A 24,111-nucleotide genomic window follows, 5' to 3' on the forward strand; every position below is an offset into this window, starting at 1 on the left:
AAGATCATTATTTATATCGGTTGCTGGTAATTCGATATTTTATTTTGAATGGAGAGATTAGCCCGGTATCATGTGCGGGCGCGTGGCGACGAGCGATGTAACGCGATGCAGGAGTGACACAGTTGACACAGCGCACGTGCCATTGACATTAATTCCTTATTAAATTCGCACTCGCTCATTACTAACAGCACTTTCCGATACATGCCACCGAGATACAATATCTATAATTGTTATTGATCTCGTTTTAGATGAGCGTATAATTATTATCAAAAGGTCACAATCGTTTTCATTATTAAGTGTAAATGGGATATCGTAAACGGTGAGCGGGGTATCGAGTTGCGTGCGAGTTCTGTCCGCAAACTGGATGACATTTCATGGAAACCAGTCATGCTTCTAATATAATAAGCCATGTAACTACATTATGTAATCGACTGGCGTAAAATAACTGATGAATACATTCACGATACTTTATCAACGTTCAGTGATATTTCTATGTCAAATATAAATTGTTTTGTACGAAGTCTAGGCTGTACAAGTGGCTTTTTAACGACTCTCTTTTATTATTGTCATCGGTGAATGCAGATACAATACTTCCTGTAAACATTTCAATTTAACAAGACGATAGTGTTGTTTTATTGATAAGAATTAATTCTTATAGATAATTTACAATTTGATTTGATGACGTATGCTGTAAATGATTTTGAATTTGGAAATAGTGTCTCTCTCGAGGTGAAATTAAATATTGTATAAAAATAGTAAGAACTGTTATAAAAAGTTATCTTTCTTTTTTAGTTATACGACTAGTTCCATCGAAAAGATGTATTCGCAACTAGCCTGACGGCTACATAAGTTTAATGTCTAAATGAAGGTGAACGGAAATTCATCAGATGAGTATCTTAAAGTCAAACATTTCAATACTATATCTGACTTATTTTATTTACACATCTCGAAATACCGTTAAGTTATAAGGTCAAATTCAGCCGACGTTTTTTTTTTTTACCATTTTTATTCAAAACATGGCAAAGATATTTGCTTTGTTTTTATGGAGCTTCTAGGTATTAAGTGGTATTAATGTTACGCTCGAGTAATCATGATTGTCATTCTGAATATATTACAGAATACAAACTAAAAACAATTGCATGTTAAGGAATATGGAATGGGCACTGTTTCGCGCCTCTCTCCGGAAGCGGTTTCCCATAATTGTTCCCAATTACTTTAAATTACATCCTTCTCGTGCATACTTATGTGTCGCAAGGCTGCGGCTTTTTCACCACATCGTCATCAAACAGTATAAAGAAATGTAAATAATTTACATTCGCCAACGAGCAATGAATTTGTGCTCTTATAGATTCTATTTTTCTGCATTTTGTCCGTTACTGTAATTATTAATCAAGCTCTTCGTGTAAGCACCTTTTTAAATACTGTAATTACTTATTCTCGACTGTTATACTTGAGCAATTTTTATTGAGTTCGCTTTATTGTTGAGGTCAATTATCTTGATCATCCATTTGCCAACTGCAGAGTATACTCACGTAGACGCGGCTGTGAGACTATTCTATAATATTTATAACGCTTATCAGTGGAAATCATGTAGCGTTTTTTATTAATGAATTATGTAAATTAGACAAAGTAGCCTCGTAGTCAACTGACAACAGGTTTATTGACTTTAATATACGTAAAATGTATAATTTTTAACTGTTTGCATGCAAAGGCTAATTGCTTAATGAAATGGATATTATTAAACATCATTTCGAATGCTCATTCATTAACTTTCAACAGTGAACTCGTAATACATTTGCAAAACTGGACTCACGAGTAAATGTTATATTTTTTATATGATGATATTTTTTACGGGAATATCTTGCAATTTTTAATTACCACATTAATAATTTCTTTTGTAGAATATAGCTGAGAAAGGGACGGGAGATAGCTTGTATAATTATAAAATCATTGGCAAAACATCATCAATTTACTGATATATATTTTTTTTTTGTTTTTTATTTACTTTCACAATAACATCGAAGCGTAGAATCGCATCACAACAACATAAAAACATGGCGACCTATATGCGTGAAATGTCATTTTGACGATATGAAGTTCAATAAATTTATAGATAGGTTGGTACGGAATCTTAAACTAAGCCTTAGTCTGGCATTCTGTATCTATTAATTCAAAAGTAACTTGACTAAGTGGTATTGTGTATTGTGTACTATCAGTATTATTATCTTTTATTTTGCTCCTTAGGTATTTCACTCCAAATTTGTGTTTATGTGAAGTTATTTTTTTACTACGTAGATACGTGCCGACTACATTAGTTGATGCAGTAAAATTTTTGTTGCGAATTGAGTGTTACTAGACTATTACATAATATTTATAAAGTTATGAGTTGTGAACATTTACGGAGTTAGTGGCGAATAATTTATCATTGCTTTATAACGGGAGAAAAATGTCTATTGCGTTTTGATTATACATCGTTTCGTTTGCAGTTCATTTCATGAAAGTGCTTCGAACTGTTTGTGGCATTCAAATCGCGATCGATTGCAGCTCGTGATGGATGTAGCTCATTAGGCGGCCGAGCTGGGTGGCGCGCGACACACGCTCTCTCATAAACGCGCCTGACAGCGACTTATTGTCGACGACGAGCGATCCCGCGCCAACGATACGGATCAACTATTCAAAACGCACCTTAATACGATTTATTTATGACCGCTCACCTCGACGATACTAACAATACACCGTGCCTTATCGTCGCGTTAAGGTTCTGCCTCTGAGAATTTTATAGGTTTCTCGCATTTATTATTACACTTATTGGAAGGTTGACACTGCGTCCGTGTTTTATGGACGCTAATATTTCTTTCTTTCACTCCTGCGTTTTATGATACACTGCTGGAGTTTTATCGTAGGCTCGTATTTTTGTAACGGTTGGTATAAATAGACAAGATGGTTGGAAGTTTATCCTGGGCAAGTGTCCGATTATATTACTGGACGGACAAATTAGGGGGCACGTTGTCTTATCTATGATTGCTTGTTTAACCTTCGAAATTATAAGAGCACCGTTTAAAATTGAAAAAAAGGAATGGTTGCGTTATAAATAAGCAGCGACGTGATGTTATCGCCATCGGGCGGCAGGAAGCGCTTCGGTCCATTTAGGGGTGCATTAAAATCGAATACATCATATTTGTTTGATTTCCTAGTTCGCGTTTCACCCTGTAATTATACAAGTCACCGTCCGTGGCTGGATCCCTGTTGTTTTTTGCTTAGATGCATTAATGGATTTTGTAAACAACATATGTTGTGCCTTTTTAGCAGAATTTGCCTTCATGTCTTAAGAACTCTTAATGAATTTTTATGTTATTAACTGGTAATATTATATTAACCAAGCAATTATAAAAGGGCATTAATTTAACGGTTACGTTGATTTATGTGCATTGTACAACTCGTATCATACATGTTACTAGCAGATCAAATTTCTTTCTAAACTTCCGTACCATAACCGGTTGTATACATTTTTTGTTTTATTTGTAGGCGCATGTTCCCGACGGTGCGCGTGTCGTTCGGCGGGTGCCGCGCGGAGGCGCGCTACGCCGTGCTGCTGGACGTGGTGCCGGTGGACGGCAAGCGCTACCGCTACGCGTACCACCGCTCCTCGTGGCTGGTGGCCGGCAAGGCGGACCCGCCCGCGCCCGCGCGCCTCTACCCGCACCCCGACTCGCCCTTCTCCGGCGACCAGCTGCGCAAGCAGGTCGTCTCCTTCGAGAAGGTCAAGCTCACCAACAACGAGATGGACAAGAATGGACAGGTTGGACTTTTTACCTCCCTTCAACGCAGACAATTAAAACGTTTTTGCTATAGACTAGATATAGGTTTTTCATATGCTATGCATGTTCTTGATATACGGTTATGGTTAAAAAAAAGTGCGTGCTCGCTACGCACAATAGATATGTAACTTATTAGCTCGATGTCATGTTTTCTATGCAATGAATGGGAAAGAAAATAATTCATCTGTATATGTTCTTTTTTATGCCGCATTTACACATTCGTGCGAATAGCGAGACGAACAACGAACGTGCATATGTGATATTGCTTTCTTTGTAGTGATTTAGATAGTTGGATCATTAAAAAAAAACCGCAACTGTACATTTAAAAAATTAAAATCATACTTTACATACCTACCTACAGGATGAAAATAAATCATGATACATGTCAATCCAAGCGAAGCAAATATAAACGTTGACATTACCTTCAAGGTATCTCAGAGATGGCTTCCTCTTGCGTGTGGCAATTTTATAGAATTACGAGTGAAATTACGGCGTAGGCGACACCTCGGGCGTCGCTGGGTACAGCGTAATGAGTGCGTTGTTGCCAACAAATTAGTCGCACATGTCGCGCGACAGCCGGCTCTGTCTTACCTACACGCAGGTGCTGCGCCGATGCAAATGTCATTATCCGCCCATTCTAAATAGACCCTTAGCAAGAACATTTTTGTTCGTAGATCGATGTACACTATGCTGGTCGGTACGCATAGATAGTCAATGCCAAACGTCAGTTACAAACAAAACGATGCGATATTATCGAGCTATTGCTATTAATTGATTTCATCGGACCTCTGTTTGTTTACATAATATCCGTAGATAACATATTTGTAGCTTGTCAAAATGGTGGCTGTTTTATAGACTTGTTAGTTTAACAATAACAAGTTATTACGTTATTTATGCATTTATTTTTAAATATTTTTATCTCAATGAATATGAATATTTAATACTCAGAAATGGATGAAAGAAGAAATAGAGATAAATCGGAATTGTAACTAATATTTATTGATACAATATGTAGATGCTAGTATCTATCGGCAATAACATATCGTGTTTCTAAGTCATAGAACAAGAAAACTGCTAACAATGAATCTTCTTTGTAACTGTCATTTTTTGTTATTTAAGCCTTGAATCTAGATCTTACAACATATAGTAAAGTACTAAAAATTTACAAAAACAGTAATTATGACAACTGTAAAAAATATATTAATTTCACGTTAAGAACAGCACAATGAGAAGTGAGAGGGCAGCCAAATGGAACAGGCAGGGCGTGGTTCGGTGATGGATGGACCAACTCTGACGAAAAACGAACCTAGGCCTAATTAGCTTTCCCATAACGCCAACACCGATAGCCATCATGTCCATAGTTATAGCACAACAGCAAATTAAATTTACTTAATTGAAATACTCAAGATTGTAATATACTACGAATTGTTAATTCAATCTTTATTAGCATTTTAATGTGAACACGCGAACGGACATATTAAAATTTAAATTAGAATTCTTTGTTTTTGTAGTTATGTCTTAAAGCAATACGATTTACCGAATTTAATAAAAACGTCTAATGAGCAATAAATTATTTAACCCGGAACTTTGGGTAGGTCACTTAATACTTTTAACAATGTATCCGCCACGCAAGCAAGTCGCACGCGCGCTCGCAGACTAATTATGGTACAAAAACTCTATGAAATCCACGAATTAATCATAAACAGCGGTTACCGGCTGAAGTCCAATAACACAGAATATACGCTACACAAGAGCCTTGTAAGTCTTGCTGTGCGAACGCGGATTTAATTTATGCTGTGCTTATTTTAATAATTGCTAGCTTGATGAATGATACTTTGTTTATGGAAAGAACCGAGGTCCAAGTTAGGACTTGATTGCTACATCACCACCGTTCTAGTTTCAGAAACCTTTCAAAACGATGAACGTTCAAATATTTTAGATTTCTGACCTCGCTTTACAAAATTGTGTCTATCAAAACATTGAGTTAAAATGGTACCTGATGTGGCGTTATTTTATAGGAATTAAGAACATCCCACCGCAAATATAATGAAATATATATAAGTAATTAATTATACATGTAATTGCATAGAATCTTAATTGTGGACATACTTAAATTTCCTGTGCGAGCTTTAAGTCTAAAATAAATAATAAGTCTCAAGTTTCCAAAAAAAGAAGAATCACAAAAATCGGTTCACCCAGTCAAAAGTTGTAAGGTGAAACTCCCTTCTTTTTGAAGTCGGTTCATAACGAATTAGATACAATAATTAATGAGTATAGCTATCACAAATACAACTGAATTTTTACGTTTCTTTTTTCGTACCTTTTTATATTAACTTTGACGAAACTGGAAGGATCGTTTAATAAACTTAAAACGTCATAAAATATTAACTCCGATGATCGTGAAAGAGTGGCGTTGACTCGTATTTGTTTGAAAATTAAGCTTTAGGAAAAGTGTCAGTTAGGCCGCTTTGGTGGAGTTAATCCAATTGCGATTCGCACGAAACGTGAAATGCGAACTAATTCTTTACGTGTATATACTTATATATGTAAGGCGTTTCGAAAAATACATTTAATTAATGGATATATGTAAATTGTTGGTTTGTCCGATACTAATGACGAATGTGCTTAATGATTTATGGGCGGCTTTTTGACCGTTTATTACACTAACGAATATTGTTAAAACTACATAATGATACATTACTGTTGAACTTGTAATTATAACCTTATTTCCGAAAGCGATTTGCGTAAAAATAATAAATACGTAGCTACCTACATGCGTTTGTTTGAATGGTACAAGAGTTTTGGGAGATTTTATCTTTTATTAGCCGATGTTCTCAAAAGCGAAGGAAATTATCAATTCAATTGAATTTTTTGTATTTTGTTACTCATTAAATGTCATGTGTTTTTAACTCACTGGCGTGATTTTGTCTGGTCTGTTTGATCAGAAATTATTCATTTTAGAATATGGAGTTATGCCTAACCAGAGGACGTCAATGACATATGTTGTTGAAAATATTTCTTTTTTATATTTCGTAAAAAATAAATTTAAAATTTAGAATAAATTTCTTATGCACAAAGTCATTTCTAATTATGGAAGTAGATCATTATTATTCAGTATCAATTATTGTATCAAATATTTAATTTGATTGTCACGCTGTGACTTCGCTTTGATGAATTAGTTAATAAGTCTTTCAGATTCACTACTCAAATAAGCCCCTGTATGTATTAGTATGGATTGTGCGATTTGGCCTTCAAATTAATATTCAAATTAATAAAATACATACAACGTTCTCCGTTCATTCTCGTAATAACTAAGCACTAACATCAATTCGCGAGCGCTTGCGTTTTTAATTACTGTTGATATTTTCACGTCGTTAACTTGCACGAACATAAAAGTTATAAAAACAAATGCAGACAGGTGATTTCATTTAGTGGTGTAATGTAAATACAAATTAATAAGTTATTTCGAGGTCGGCGGCGTCCTGCGGCGCCGCTCGTACACCTACACCTATTAAATACACCTCGGGAGCAAAGTTATATTGATATTAAAATATAAGATGTCTCGTTACTATCACCTAAAATACGCTGCGGTGATAGAGGCTGTATTTCAATGGCTTAACTACATCTCGTTGAATATTTATATTTTGGATAAAATTACGGCCTAACATTGACGACAATGTATTTTGCTTACGTAAGTTAGCCCTTTTCTCATTCTTTAATGGGCAACAAACAATGTAATTGTTTATTTTTATCCACTATCATAATTTAGTGTTGAGGTCATGTATGGTATTATGTCATCATCATTGTTACGAAATAAAACGCTTTTGTTTTAACTAATATCATTACAATATGTATGTAATACGTTTACCGATAAATTATAGTATTTGATCATTATTATCTAAATCGATTAAAAAATCTAAACAAATTTTTGAAGCTACTAATAAAGTAATATTTTTTTAAGCACCCTTAAATTTTTTTTTCAATTAAAATTCAATTATATATCTACCTCATGATAGGTCAACTGGCATTTATTTAGGAATTATAAATGCTGCCTACTTTTCATAAGTTTAAGTTTCGAAAATTGGATTAAAAGTATAACATTACTGTCATAATTAAGAGTTATAAAACAATATTAATGGTAGCGCGATGGAACGAGCGCAGCGGTAGTGAAGCGCTGTAAATCATACCAAATGCCATAACAGGTGCAAAGGTATCTTGAAGTATATCATTATAATTCTATACTTTGACAAGTGAATCAATTAAATAATGTAGATACATGATATTTGCTTATGATTCAAGATACAAAACATGCATTCGAATATAGACGATGTTATTCGATTTATTATTGATTTGGTATGTTAATTTGTGCATGTCTTGGTGAAAAACACAAACCCATACATTAAAGAAAAGTAAAAGTTTACGAGTCTATATTGTATAATATGTAATAATTTATATTGAAATTTAACTCGCAAGTTAATAAAGTCTGGGTAGTCGAACTTATAGCGCTATTGTTAAGTGCGCATTTACACAAAGCGTAATGAATACTAAATTGTAGTGCCTTCGTGCTTTTCTAATATTTCACTGAGAACCTTTTACCGAGAGGCTATGACTAAACGTGTAAAATAATATAAAAAAATTAGATGGCGGCTAATAACGCCTAATGTCCCGGAATGGCAATGGGCAAGAACTCGAATGTGCCAATTTGTGCTCATTCTGCTTTACGCCTTACTAAAACTTAAATTGCTAGTGTGTATTTGAGATAGTCTTCAAAACCTCATCGTAATAGTAATAAATAAAATTGGCTTCTTATATTTATCAACGTCTGCAAGTCTAACTCAATTTAAAGATAGTTTGAAATTCAATATTCTTTAATGTTACCTTTTTCATAAAATAAATCTGTTAAAATAAGTACACATTCAGAAAGTACAATCTTATTTTGCAACGAGGTGCGTTCACTAAAATTGTCAAATATGTAGGTACAATGGTACGTCTTTGACACTCATACATATTATAATTACAAAATCCTGCTTGTAATGGCAGCGGCTGAACGAAAATTCTTTACACTTGATTTACATAATGTTTGTTTGTTTTGAAGACGCGCGTCAGAATGTTTACGACGCAGTCTGTTGTCACCTCCGTTGTCGGCGCGCGATCACTAAATTCTCCACTTTATGAAGCCCTAGAGGAAAATCTTTGTCTCGTTACTTAGCAACTAAAAACTCGAACACAAATCACTCTCACCTGATAATTATTGCCGATAGAATTCGTTTCTAAGCAAACACGTCCGCTTGGAAACTTACGTTTGTATGTTTATGGGTAACTGCTCGTCGAAGTAAATTGGTCGTATTGAAAGTTGGACGGAGTTATTGCATATTGTTTTTTCATATAATTTACTGCAAACAAGTGATCACAGTCGATATTTACTCGGCGGTTATGCAACAGTATTTTTCTATGTGTATTCGTGTCGGATTGCCGATCGGAATGTGGTTTATTTGTAAAAATACTGGTAGTGAGCATTGTATGCAAATGCAGTTCGGTGGTTGCTGGTGAAGGTGAGTTCATTTAGCAGAGTTATGAGCGTTGACTATCTTTATGACGCGATGCCATTGATAGGACAAGGTGTATTAATCAAACGCTGTAATGATACCTCGGAGCTGAGTCGCAGAGTCCAGCGCAGGTCGACTTACCTCCTGTAGGGCGACCGCTGCGACAACACATTTCTCACTTCAATTTGTGGCCGTATTTGATTTTTACATTCGCCTTACTAAATTTAATATATGATGCTTTTAAGTATTTTTTATTCCTCTTTTTTAATTGACGTTGAAGGACGTATAGATATAATGTTGGATGCATTGTATTAAATTTGAAATGTTTGTATAGAATTAAAGTGCAGTTAAAAATAAAAAATAAAGATTTGTATTATTATGTATTATGCAATTGAACTAAGAACCATTGATATGAGATTAATAATTCGTATTTTTTAATTTTATCTACATGTATAGCAAGGGACTAATTATACGCGATCATTCATAGACTTGAACTGAATATTTGTTTATAAATTCGATAACAAATATGTTCAAATATAGTTACGTAGGTAGAAATAAATTTTCCTTTCGTAATAAAATAACGTGAATTATATTTTTACCGATGTACGTAGTTAATTATAAATTAGAGAACAAGTCAAATTCGTAAGTTTGTAAAAAAGAAGCTGATATTATTTAAAACTAATATGTTTGTATGTAGGTAGGTGTATTTATCATAACGTGTCATAACAGTATCTCATGAATATTTATCGGCAACAAAAATAAATTAGTTGTATTTGATAATGAGCACACAAACTATATCGTAACATGTTTATTAAAATTATTTTTTGTTTTATTATGTGTAAAATTCATGGTTGTATCTCTAAATCTTAAAAGAACGATATATTTCCAAATTTAGATCTTTATTTTACCGCGAATACGACGGAAATTCCATTTTCAAATGAAGTTCGTTTGTACAAATGCTAAAATTACTGGTTTAATAATTTAAGTGTTCATTCTAGAATTAATTGTGATTGGCCAGTTCATTAACATGTACATTATGTATAATGCTCGACCATTATGGATAATGCTTATTGGAATTTTGCAAGATGATTAATAAGTAATAAATCTTTATTATATATTACTCTTGGTTCTCTTGTTGCACTCAGCTTACGACTTTTGAGCGAAAGTAAAGGATGCTTATAGAATTGATTGTAAGTTGTAACACCAGTCTATACATAACTGTTAAAAATGTATATTAATAAGATATTATAAAATAAACATAAAATTATAATTTTTGTATTAATTATGTGTCACAGATAACTCAACAAATAAGTATACGATTGCCACCTTGACATTAAGAAGCAATAAAACGAATATTTCCTCAACATAAATATGTTTCTTCTACACGATGGTATTGCAAAGTTCTGTGCTGTATGAGAAATTATTTGCAAGTCGTCATAATGTATTGAACGAATAATATTTGTGTGTTTATGGACATTATTCTCGCTATAAAAAGGGATCTGTAGCTGCACGGATAACTAATGAAAATGCCAAGAAATCCGCTACTTTAAAGCGTCGTATCTCATCGTATAAGGCGACTGTTGACTTAACCCCGACATTACAGGGACAGTCGCGTACAACACGCCATTGAGTATGTAATATTTTAATGCCCTTTACAACGATATAGAAGCAAGTAAAAATGTACGCTAAAAATTGTGTATCAAAGGAGATTATCACACATAAAGTGGATATTATAAGTAACTTCGATGTGAATCGACTCAGATTTAATTCAGTTTTTGTCGACACAGGATGCTTTAAAATTAATAGAGATAATAATTTGATAAATTAATATGCCATAATTACCCATTCAAAATTATACGTCGTAAATATATTTAATTTTACGGATCATTCACAGTGACTTCACCGTTTTGAATAAAAGTGCCATAAAAATATTAAAATGAACACATTTAGAGCTCGGCTGTTCATCGCCCACGTCCAACGCTTTGCTCTGTTGACATCTCATAATATTGAATGGACACGGTGTTTGCATAAATAAATCCATTATTTTTACTGTACATGTGACAGCTCGAATCGAATTACTTATCATTTTATACGGAACTCTACGTTTATTAATATCGGTCGCATTTAATATCAATATTTGTTCTAGCGGTCACTAAATCAAAATCTACGGTGTCGGTTCGTTATCGACGATTAACTTATATTAATCAATGTTGATGATAAAGATATACGCTAGAGGCGACTACTTTTCATGTTCCCATCGCCTACGGGTAGCGTTGGAATTGGATGGTAAATTATTTTCTTTTTACGTCGAAGTTATCATTTTTTTACTTATTATATTAATTATTGGTGAAAGTAAGATAGAAATGAAAGTCACTCATATAATTATAGGTATTTTATGCAATACGCATTTTATCACCTCGTCGATAAGTCATGTACAACCAGACAAGAATTATAGCTATTTAGATCTCAACTCAACCCGGGAAGCCGGGGCAAGCAGTCCATATTATTAAACGTGATTAGATTCTCAGCAATAATTGAGCAGTACACAGCTGTATCCATAACTTGCATTAACATTAGCATACTATAGGTAGATGTAGATGAAGTAAAATGTATCGCATAATGTAAACGGGGATGTGAGTGGGTTCGCGCGGTAGGTAGCTGGTGGTAGGTACAAATGAGGCAATTTGTCGGTGCGGCGCGGAGGCGACAATCCGCCGTAAGCCCGGACCTCGCGCGCTAATCGGAATATCGACATGGCTTATATCAACCTGCCGCGGCCCGAGCTCGGAGTTCGGACTGACATCTCACTGTTTTGTCCTCATTAACTATGCTTATGTGCTGTGGATGCAGGGACAAGTTGTTTTATCATAGGTTTTTATTTGGAGGTTTTTGAGAATTATTTACTAACAAATCTAATTGATATATTAGTTACAGTGTTTGATTTATGAACCAAAACTAAACTAGTTTCGATTAAACTTTGTTTTTCTCTATATTTATAGTATTTTACAATATATAAAATTAGGTTATAACTAAATACCTACTTACAAAGATAGAAACCGAAACTAGACAGGGCTCGAGATAGAGAGACCTCCTTTTAATTTCATTTGTTTTGGGCTTTGGCGTATATAAAATAAATAAATAAAATATTATAATCCCGTACTCAAATATGTATTCTGTTATTATAATACATTAATTTTTTATCACTTAATATCATTATTAATGGCTGTCCGAATATTAAACGTTAGTAGCAGGTTATTAATATTCAAAATGTATAATAATGTCAACATTGCCTATTTGAAAATAGCTTTATTTATTGTTTCAATGTGTTAATCAGAAATTTTAACAGTAAATTAACGAAATGCCCAAAAACATAGGTGTACCTCGAACGATGATTCAAGGGATATATATACCTACTTATGAAACAAACAAAAATGTAAACGCATTTAGATATGATTACGAAAACATTTAAAAGAATAATCTATCTATTTAATTTAATCATTTATAAAATACACCTAAAGAAACTAAACTGTCCTTATCTGAACATAAAGCATTTAAGACGTGCGACTCGCTCAGCGGTCGGGAGCCATCTGTCCCCCTCTGGCCGCCATACCGCCCCTCCCACGGACCTCCCAACGCCTCCCCACCGCAAGTATATCTATATGTTGGTCACCCCATCGCGCTATATTATATCTTACTTCTTAGATATTAAAGATTAATATGGTTTGCTTGATAAAGCGAGGGGCGAGGCCGTACATCCCTCCGTAGCGATGCGTGTCATCGCTTCGGTAGGAACGCTATAAGTAACACGGCTTAGCTGAAGCGAAACTGTTTGTTTAATACACAATGTTATGTTAGATAATAATTTTAATAGTTTTATGCGAAATTTACGCTGAAAATGAAAACAATCATTATTTACTTTCTGTACAATTATCACACTACATGGAATATAAGCTGTTTTATAGATTTTAGATGTACTAACAACTATGAGTTTATCAAAATGAAAACAATAAACTACCCATCCCTCGATCTTCACGATTTATCACAAAGTTTCCTTCAATACTGAAACTGTATAGGAATGTGTTATAAATACACACATTTCGGGTTTTAAATCGCTCATGTTTATTTATTCTTATTATATACATTTAAAGAAAGTTAAGTTTTCCAACGTCGGTAAATAAGACAACATAATTGAGAAAAGGGGTAGATGAATGATTCACCAATTTTTTTCTGGATAAGCACAGATACAAAATTTTCTGAAATTGTGCAAAACATTAAAAACTTATTTTGTACAAACTACTAGATCACAGAAACCAGTTATTGTCTATGAGTGATAGCATTATAAACTATAAATCAATAGTGTTATAAATCATCTACATTGGGAAGGATGTGGGTGCCATTTTGTTATTTATTGCAACTTTTTATCACCTGCAACCATATCTTTTGTTGTTTTACGCAAGACAAATAAGTCATTTGTGTTACAGTAGAATGATTTATGATCATTGATTGACTGGTTAGCTAATATGGAACATCTCATCAAACTGGAACCCATAAGATGTATTATTACAAGGATATTGATACAAACAGTTTTCAATACAAATTAGAAAAGTTTTATTGGAATTTTTTACACGCCTCTACATTAGAGTCAAATGGAGAAGTCGTGTTGAATTGCCATAAATTGTAAACAAATAAGATTAAAGTAGGTGTAATTCTCAATTAACTGTATGTTTTGGATCTTTTTAAATATATTTATAATCCTTTTAATATTTATGAAACTTAAACGTGTTGAACTGTTTAGACTTAGACCTACCTACACCTACCTAGTGAAGGTACCTTAATCATAAACCTATTTATTATTCTTTCACCTATTATAAACCTTCAAACTGCCTTGGCTTTGTATGTTTAAGCTTTAGTTATGTTTACATATCATGATATTCTATTAGGTTTCGGCTGCGGCTTAGTCTGCGTTGTCAAAGGAAATCCGAAATAAATTCGTTGTATCACTGCACAAAAAAGTAGCATACCTAGGTAGGTACACCTATCGCTCTGTGGCCTCCTAACTATCTCTAGACGGAGAAATCCATACTAATATAATAACTCTGAAGGGCTTGTTTGGTTGAACGCGCTAAACTCAGGAACTACTGGTCGATTTGGAAAATTCTTTCAGTATTAGATAGCCCATTTATTGAGGAAAACAATAGGCTATATGAGAGAAACCAGGCGGACCGCTAGTTATACTATAAAATTGCTCCGTTGCGGCGTGAAAGAAGGACAAACTATCACACTTTCACATTTGTAATACCTATTAGTACCGATTAATCTACCCCTTTATTACCACAAGAAGAAACGATTCCTGGATAAATATTTTTTCCTACACGTTAGAGATCCCAAATATAACCAGGTACCTACATAATTTGTATAGATGATGATTGCCTAAAATAGAAACAGAGTACAGTCACTAATTAATTGTTATCATCAAATCTGAAGATAGTAATTATGAGAACGTGTTATTGGGATGGTCGGTTCGGCATAATTCATTAAGGCGCAGGTGTGAAAATTAGAGGTGAGCTAATGACGCCAGCCACGCCTACGAACCTTTGATTCCAGAGAAGGTTATGTGGAAGTCGAAGCTGGAAACTCAATTAAAATATCACCTCACGTCTACACCTTTTCTGTTTAAGTAAATTACGGATTGGTAGAAATAGATACCCACGTGGCTAAATCTTAGATGTAGTTACATATTAAAATTGCTTAGTAGCTAGCTATGTTACTCAAAAATTATTATAATCCTGTGATAATATTTTGCTAAAACAATATTTAGGTACTATGTTAACGTTGTCTCTCCCAATATTTTTTTTTAAGTTTTTATTACGCGTTCGCATAAGATACAATTATTCTCCACGCACGAATATAAGCACAAAAATAGCTCTAAAACATATTTACATTTTTACACCACAAGCGAAGCAATAGGTAGGTAAGGTACTTATACATTTGCAAATTAGTCCTAAAACCCGTACATTACATATTCAAATTAATTAATTAACAAAGTTAATTATCTCATCAGCGGCGGCAAGTCAGAGCAATTTGCCGACACGGGGACTATCAGCGCGTCACATCGCCTACAACGACGCAGGCCGACAAATTAATTACCGACAATGTAATGTGATGAGAAATCGCCGCCACTGTCATTATAATACGTAGATAACGCACGCAGTTTTAATAAATTAATTAACGGCTGGAAAGCTGCATTTGTTTGGTATTTCTAATGACTTAAGTATGTAGCCATGTAATTGCGTGAGCAAGCGGATTTACAAAGATTGAACAATTCGTAATTAGATCTTTGTTACAGATTGTTTAAATCGGGCTTTCTTACTATTAGCCGTTTAATAGTAAGAAAGCCAGATATTGTAAAAATTTCGGTTCATCCTGCCATTATTATTTCGCACACGCGTCGGCAATTAACCATAACTACAACGCAGCTACCCACTTAGATGTAACTCGATGTCCGTTGGGATCGTAATGATACCATAAAATACAATGTAGCAATATTGTATACCTAATTGTCTAATCGTATGCGTGTCTGCGGTGTACCTAATGACTGTATTTGCATATTGGTGCGCCCGTTGTCCCATTTCGAGCATCTGTCTCTCTGAAGATCTGCATAAGTCAGCCACTGTTGTTAACGAGCTTACGAGTTATTTGTCTTTTAAATGTTATTCATTATTTTACGATGCAGTAACTAACGACATATCTAAATGTATGATATTAATTTCACATAATGAAGACATAATTTAGTGACCGTACTTCATGCAGTAATTCCAGAAGCCATTTACATTTAAGTTGACATTAAAGTTTAGTTTGACAAATAGGATTAAATAAATTGTGTCTATAGAAAGTATAAAACGATACTAAATTAACTTGTATGTTTATCTACATCTAAACTCAAGTTTTTTCTCCGCTTAATCAAAAATATACGCTGTATATAATATATAATATTTCATAAAACTATTCTTCCTTTCACAGATCGTTCTGAACTCAATGCACCGGTACCAACCACGGATCCACCTGGTGAAGATTAGAGAAGGAGGCGGGCCCATCACAGACCTCTCCAGAGAACAACACCGAACCTTCATCTTTCCTGAAACAGTATTCACGGCTGTCACAGCGTATCAGAATCAATTGATAACGAAGCTGAAAATTGACTCCAATCCTTTCGCGAAAGGCTTTCGAGATTCTTCGAGGCTTACAGATTTTGATCGGTAAGTTCAGAATATATTGAATTTTGCTTTAAATGTTACAAAAACGAATAAATGTTAGTAAGAGTATAAAAACATTTATACACATATGTTATATTTCATTGCCCAAAATTGCAAAAGTAAAAGATTTATAACATAATTCGTTTAAATTTTTACCCAATTAATCATCGTGTAAAAGCCCATGTGCTTAGTAATTTGCACCTTTTATACAATGTCAGTCAAGGTAACATCAAAACTGGTGAGGATCGATGCGCTTGAGGCGAGTTTGATAAATTGGCAGGTTATTAGGACCAGTTGAAAGGCATTAGGTTGGCCGCCCTGCAATTTGTGCGGCGTGCGGCACCAACATGAATAAAAGATTAAAAGTGCTTCGCTGATTGCGACCGATACGAAACTGCATGCTGATCGAACCACCGATTTAGGCCCAGTGTTAGCGTATCACCTTAATCGAAACCTAAAACGAAATTACAGGTGTAAAATATTTTTAATTTATCGCATTCCGTGTGGTGCGAGGTAATGCTTCAATGGCATCTTCATGCTTTATGGTGATAAGTTTGACGCAAATTATCAAGATTATTTTATTAAAATCATTTTGAAACTGCATATTGTCGGTTGATATAAAATATACTTTTATAGATAGGACTTATGTTTTCAAGTAAGACTTGAGCGACAATTATGCTTCCGTTACATATGAATTTAATTGTACCTACTTAGATTCCATTTAATTGTATTAATTGAAAAAAAATATGACCAAAGTTTTCTTGTGGTATGTTTTTTGAACGAAGTTTATTTCACTTTTAATGTTAATAACCCAATTGCGTTGATAAGTTGAAATATTGACAGACAGTTTTTGTATATAAGTAATATATACTATCATAACTGCATCGTTTAAGTGTGATTTTAGAATAATATTGAAGAAGCTCTTAAAATAGTGCTGTAGTTGCTCAAAAATATATTGTATTGGTATCATAGGTCAATGTTTCTTCAATGTATTAAAGCTTAGATAAAAACATATAGAAAATTAAATGTCATGATACATTTTACTTTTACTGTTTCGATTACGAAAATGAATTTAACTATACCATAAAAATAACACGTCGCGTCCAGAATTATAGGCACATACTAAAGCGGCGATGATTAAACGATATTTACATTCATAAATGTGAAGTACCCATACTCTTGGAATTATTTCATGTAGCGATTTCGAGTTTCGACTCATTACGTTTAAGCTGTGCCGTCCGGTGCGAGGCGAGAATTAGCCGGAGGCACACCTCGCCGTTCCCATGAGTTCCGCTACTAACCGCACTCGACTCACTCTCACCACGATTTATATCCGCGATGTTCGAAGCTAGTGTAAAATTAAACAACGTAAACGTAATAGTACTGTAGTACTATAGATACAGGTAAAATATTACGATTTTTAACTATATAATGTATAAAATATCTTTGCGGAAGTTCTTATCTATGCCAAATGTAAAGCGGGCATAGGTGAAACATAATGCACATTAAATGAAAGATTTTCAAATCCAATGTAAATAACTAATTCAGAAGATTGTTGCTGTTGAAAAAAAACGCAATAAAACATCGTATACATAATGAATAGCCAGATCGATTCACATTTTCGAGAAGTTGTAGTAGCGTGCACAAGGCATGTGGAAACAGTCGACGTCAACAGCGGCCGAGGCCGGCGGCGGCGCGGCGCGTAATCACAGGGCTCGCTCCTCATTATGCCCTAAACGACAAATTAAAGCGCATTTCTATTAACTGCCCATCGTCGGCCGTCGCGACCGGTTCGAAACATCGTGCCCTGTAAACACGAAACTTGCATCTCTACACGATAAAACTTCCACTCTGTCTTCACTTTAATTTCCAAACTAATAAAGCAATCACAAATATTCTAGAAAGCAAAGTGATGTAGATTTATTGATATTAAACATGATGTATTAGTTTTATTGAACCACTTAAAATTTCAAGCGCATGAATTAGGAAATGATGCAACGAATATCGTCTCTAGTGGTTGAGTCACGCCTACGCTAGATGTAGCGATCAGCAGAATTAGTGAACCTTTTAATAATCTAATCTCGGTGCACGTCAGTACTCGGCTACCGATTCGGATTAATTGATATAGCATCGCCGGCGTTGATAGTTCACCACTCGACTGATTGACGGCTAATTCGAGATGTTATCGACACAATTACGGGGCTTCCTTCATCTCGCTACCGATTCGACCATGAGTAACTCAAATTATTCGTGTTGATACGTGGCGAGTAAAAAATTAAGTACTTACGTTTTTGAAATTAGTTGCTCGTCAGTAAGTTGAAGGTTTTCTTATTTTAACTCTTTTCAACCGTCAGGTATTTCCTCACCGTATTATACTCCCGATAGTCCTAATTTAGTTTTGTTTTTTTACCTAGATCATAGTTTATTATGTAGGTATAAATAATTAGAATAATTGGAGACATCAAAGCACGGCTTTAATCTCACAAGTTGTAAATTGACATACATGAAAAATTACACTGTAAGCATAATATTACATGCGCAGATATGGCGCAGATCATTAAATTTCGACGCTACACTGTCATAATTATCGTTGAGCGCCTTAACAGTCGTCTAAAAAAGCTACAGTTCATTCACACCTAGTAACACTTCACCAGAAGTCTATTAGAAAGTGGAATAATTAATGGTCGTATCGTAAGATCGATGCTGGCTGGCTACTGTTCGGCTCACACTTGTAATTCAGTTCAGCTCGCTGATAATAATCAGGTAGTAAATTGCCACTCTCGTTCTGTCATTTCACTTGATCTGACAGTTTTGACCTTTATGGATGCTTTTAGTGTTGTTTTTTAAGACGAAAATGCTACCGCGTTTGTAGTGATGCCTTCCGATAAATGTTGACGGTATGTTGGTCTTAAAAAGCGGTTTTTTGTTCATTGTTTTTCGATAAAGAAAAATAAACAATTAATGATCTATAAATGGTGTTACTTTTGAGTCTTCCTAATGTATTTATCTACATTCTGCGTCTTTCGCATGGATATTATATAAGAGTGGGTATTTAATGGGCGTGGATTAGCGCCTTGCATAGGTAATATTATATTCTAGCATCGCAACATTTCCTATAACCTACTTAACGTGTCCTCCTTTTAAAGACCTACTACTATCATTTTTATTATCTATGTGCAATGTTATTTATTTTTATTATACATTTCCATCATTTTTTAATTCGTTTTGAAGTAAACAATTACGTAAGTATAAAATCTATTATTTAAACACTATGTTATAACCACCAATGTTATAACCGGTATTTATATTTGTTTTTATATTTACACATTAATTGTAGCATGTTTAGTATCATAACCATGCTAAGAGCCAAGTCTCAACATTAATTACTTGTGATTCACTTACTAGATATTAATAACGACAAGTTGTTAACCGCAAGCGTTAAGGTTTCACCTCGTCAAGAGTTATAGCTGTGATACGGAATTAATTGTGCGACTAGTGGCTGTACCTACATGATAAATTAATGGCCATTCATTCTTTTAACAATTACGTCGATATTCAGTAAGGTTCCGTAGCCAAAGGGTGAATTGGGACATTCCTAAAAATTCGCTGTCCATCTATGTCTCACCAGACTATAGATATCATGAAACGTGGTAGTTAGACATTTGTAATTTTCAAGGGTTGTATTTCTTTAGGCGCTATCATAACAAATTATTAAAAGTCAAGGTTTAGCATACAGCATAGATGAATGTACATACCTTCATATAATTTTTCACGTTTTCGAACCTAAAAATGATTTATGCGCAACATCAAAGAAAGCAATTTAGCTAAATGTCAAAACATTATCAATTATTGCAAATCGTAAAACTCGTATCGATATATCGATAACTCCATTCGACTCGGCCGGCTTCTAAGAGCGGCCGCCCTGTAATTTGTCGGCAAGTGTCGGCAATTACGACTGATACTGAAATCATAATAAATACACCATTAACGCCCCCATAGCACCCGAAACATACACAAGCTCACACAACATTTACGGCTTTAGTTTAACTATAGGATACAAACCCTACTTTTTATATTTTAACCACAATGTTGCGAGTCACAGAAATTATATTAAATTATACTAAAATAGTTTAGTTGTTGAAGGATACAAGTGTGACCAAAACAAAATTTTAAATGCGAAAGTAATGCTGTCTCTTCTTCACGTTTAAGCTGTGAATTAGATAAAATTTTGTACATGGATAGGTTGTCACTCGGGATAAAATATAACATGATTATCCTGGAAATCCAATGGAAATCGAAACCATGCAGGGTATACCCCGGGACTGTTTATCTTTTCCTTCGCTAAAGAAGCAGAAAGCTAGGTAGAAATATCCTGTAACATGGCCGTAAATGCATTTAGTATTGTTAGTAGGATAATTTATTTTTGTTATATTTATGTTACTTAGATGTCTGTCTAATTTTTAAGTTTAAGACGAAATTACAAAATGATGCTATAATTAAAAGCGTATGTTCTTACTCACCAAAATATGTTCCACTACTACAATTACAAAAAAAAAACAATTTGGAATTGTGGCACCTTTACACCTCAATCTTATAATAACATACAATCAAAGTACATTGTCTCTTAAGATAGCGTGTGGAAAGTAAATTCCTGCCACGATACACAGCATCTGTAACATCCCTCTATTATCTATGACATTAGTAGATCTAAATTGTACATTTGGGTTCACACGTGGTCTACCTGATACGAAACACGAAGCGGCGCCCGCGGCCGCGCCGGTGATAGATTAAATTCGACACGCATCTCATATGCCAATTTTGACTCTCCAAGGCCCATAACGTCACGCTTATTTACCGCTCATCATAACTCCGAACGCTTAATAACAATTCCTTACGCTTTAAATTACTAGCCGTTATTTTATTATAGTTCGTAGAGTGTTCAAAATAGCTGGTTAGTGCGAAACGCGATGGCGGTCCTGCATCCGAGAACCGATAAAGGGATCATGCAGTATTCTGTAATAAAGGAGCGGGAGGAACTTTCGCCTCGTTAACTGTAACACTCGTAAACATGCTTCGGCGAAACAATCACCTCTTCGGAAGATGTGCTACGACTTTTCTCACGCTCATAGCAAAGCATTCTAGGCACAGCTAGCCTGTAATTGTTGTTACATACCAAATAATAAACAACTTGTTTCAGTAAGAAAATGAACTAAAATAAGAAACGCTTTAACTTCATAGCCAATTAAAGCTTAATACTAAGTATTTAATCATTGCTCAGTTTTGTAATTTAAAATAGATATCTACATCAAATAATATTTCACAATTTATTTACATCATTTGGTATACTAAAGCAAGCGTTATTAAGTTCCACTTATAAATACAAGTCTTATTAAATATTTGCGTAGTTTACGACGAGCCATCGTTTTATGAGATGCGAAAACACGTGGCCCGTCGGTGGCCGCCGTTCTGCGAATCCAATTTTATAGACCACGCGCTGCTGAAAGCTAACGAACAGGCGAAAACATTGCCTTCGAGGAATCTATCTTGTAATAAGCTCACTCTAAAAGCGCAAATAGTTTCCTATTCACGCATTCTTCCCCTTCCTTTCAAATTCTTCTTCTTGAATATGGTGGTTTTAATATGACTGTTATATGAGATGGTAATGACGTTCTATTGGCTAAATCGTAATTGTAAAATATCAGTATTGAAAGTGAGGAAATTAAGATTAATTTCAAAATAAAGTTTAAGAAATGATGACGACATTGCGTTGATACAATGATGTCATTATACTCACAATGTCAGTTTTGTATATTATGAAAATTAATGTAAACTTCTCTTAATTCCAGAGATCCAATGGAGCTGATGCTAATGGAGCAACAGTTACTGCGGTCACCACTACGCCTGTACGCTGGCGGTGGCGGGGCCAGCGAAGAGGAAGAGAAGCGAGCGGCCTGGGCACGCACCCCACCAGCATTGCAACTTTTGGCCCTCGGTGGCCGAGCTTGGCCCACAGCCTGGCCGCAACCTCTTAGCCTCCCACCAGACCTCTGGCTGCAGAAGCCCCCGGCACCACTGCGCTACTGCCCCTACCCTCCCCCCGCACACCCCTCCGCGCAATCCTCCAGACCCGAACACACCCCCTCACCGAGGCATCCTCTGTAAATACACACGACGTAGCTTAAGTCTTGTCATACGAGATTATGAAAACGTTAATAATATATAAACGGTTAGATTTACTCTAAAATTTTATTGTATGATGGTTCCTACCCGAAAATATTTTATTTGTATAGTTAGATCGATAAAGGCAATAGTTACCTGCACAGATTATCACTAAAATTACCTATATTAATATCTACTACGGGCCCGTTTACGGGAACGAAGTTTCATTTTGTCTCCATTGAATATAAAATCGTGTAACCAAAGATTTTTGTTAAAATAATAAATGTGGATACAACAAAAAATGTACTTATAAAACATTCCATTACAAATTGCAATTCCATTGAAAATATTGTTTAAATGCAGACATATTTGAATTCCTAACAATATTTATGTTAAGAATACATTATTACATAATATTTTTAAACTCTACAGTATATGATAAATAATTAAACACAGAGTATTTTGTTAAACTTTATGTATTTTGATATTTGTTTTTGTTGTAAAATGTAGTATTTCGGAAATAGTTATCCCGGTAAGTCAGTGATACAATTTGACACTAGTGTTAACGTGTGTATATTTAAGTATATTTATATTCCATTATATAAGTTGTATGTATAGTGTATGTATAGTAGTTGATTAAATTATTTTTCTAGAATAAGCAATGTATATAGGGGGTCACGTAGAAAATTCTATTTGATATAAAATTTTAAACTGTAGAATTGAAATCAGTCGCGAAACTGCTCTATACTTACCTTTTTATATATTGAGTTTTTTTTATGAAAAAAGTATACGTTTTGAAAGATTCCTAAATACGTATTTATAATTTGAATTTATTAAGTATAAATCGTTTGAGAGCGAAAATAAAGATAGAGAATGATTTATAATATCGCGAGGGAGTAAAGAGGGGAGGGAAACATACCCTCGATTTGCGCGATTGGAAAAAGTTAAGAATAACTAAGCTTAATTTCCAACAAGCACTTAAAATTATGAATCATTTTGTATTCTTTTCAATGCAAATATTTATATAAATTGACAGTTCCTGTAATTCTGTATGTGCCGAAATGTGAGCAGTCCGCGCGGTAGTACACATATCAGGGTACATCCCTAAGTGTTAATAAATGAAACTAAAATTATATTGTGGTTTTATTTTCTTATAAAATAGTGTTTATAAATTAAAGCTGTCGTTCCATACATAGATTTATAAATTAATTGATGGATATACTTATGGACCATTTGGATAACTTATTTTCATTAATAAAAACAATGATATTTGAATTGTAAAAGTGAAAAAAACGGTCATGAGACGAGATTCGAACCAGCGCCTGCCGCCATACC

The 24,111-nt window shown here is 34.4% G+C and overlaps 1 protein-coding gene across 1 annotated transcript in view; it reads left to right on the forward strand.

Annotated features, from left to right (window-relative positions):
- Positions 1 to 23,903, forward strand: part of LOC119828693 (T-box transcription factor TBX20-like) — a 54,722-nt gene extending 30,819 nt beyond the window's left edge. The window contains exons 4-6 of the mRNA XM_038350936.1: positions 3,526 to 3,799; positions 16,385 to 16,620; positions 22,464 to 23,903. Coding sequence (XP_038206864.1) covers positions 3,526 to 3,799; positions 16,385 to 16,620; positions 22,464 to 22,779 — 826 coding nt within the window. The 3' untranslated portion in view covers positions 22,780 to 23,903. The remainder of the gene's footprint in view (positions 1 to 3,525; positions 3,800 to 16,384; positions 16,621 to 22,463) is intronic.
- Positions 23,904 to 24,111: the final 208 nt, after the last annotated feature.

This window comes from Zerene cesonia, chromosome 1 (assembly GCF_012273895.1).
Source record: "Zerene cesonia ecotype Mississippi chromosome 1, Zerene_cesonia_1.1, whole genome shotgun sequence".
NCBI classification, from domain to species: Eukaryota; Metazoa; Arthropoda; class Insecta; order Lepidoptera; family Pieridae; genus Zerene; species Zerene cesonia.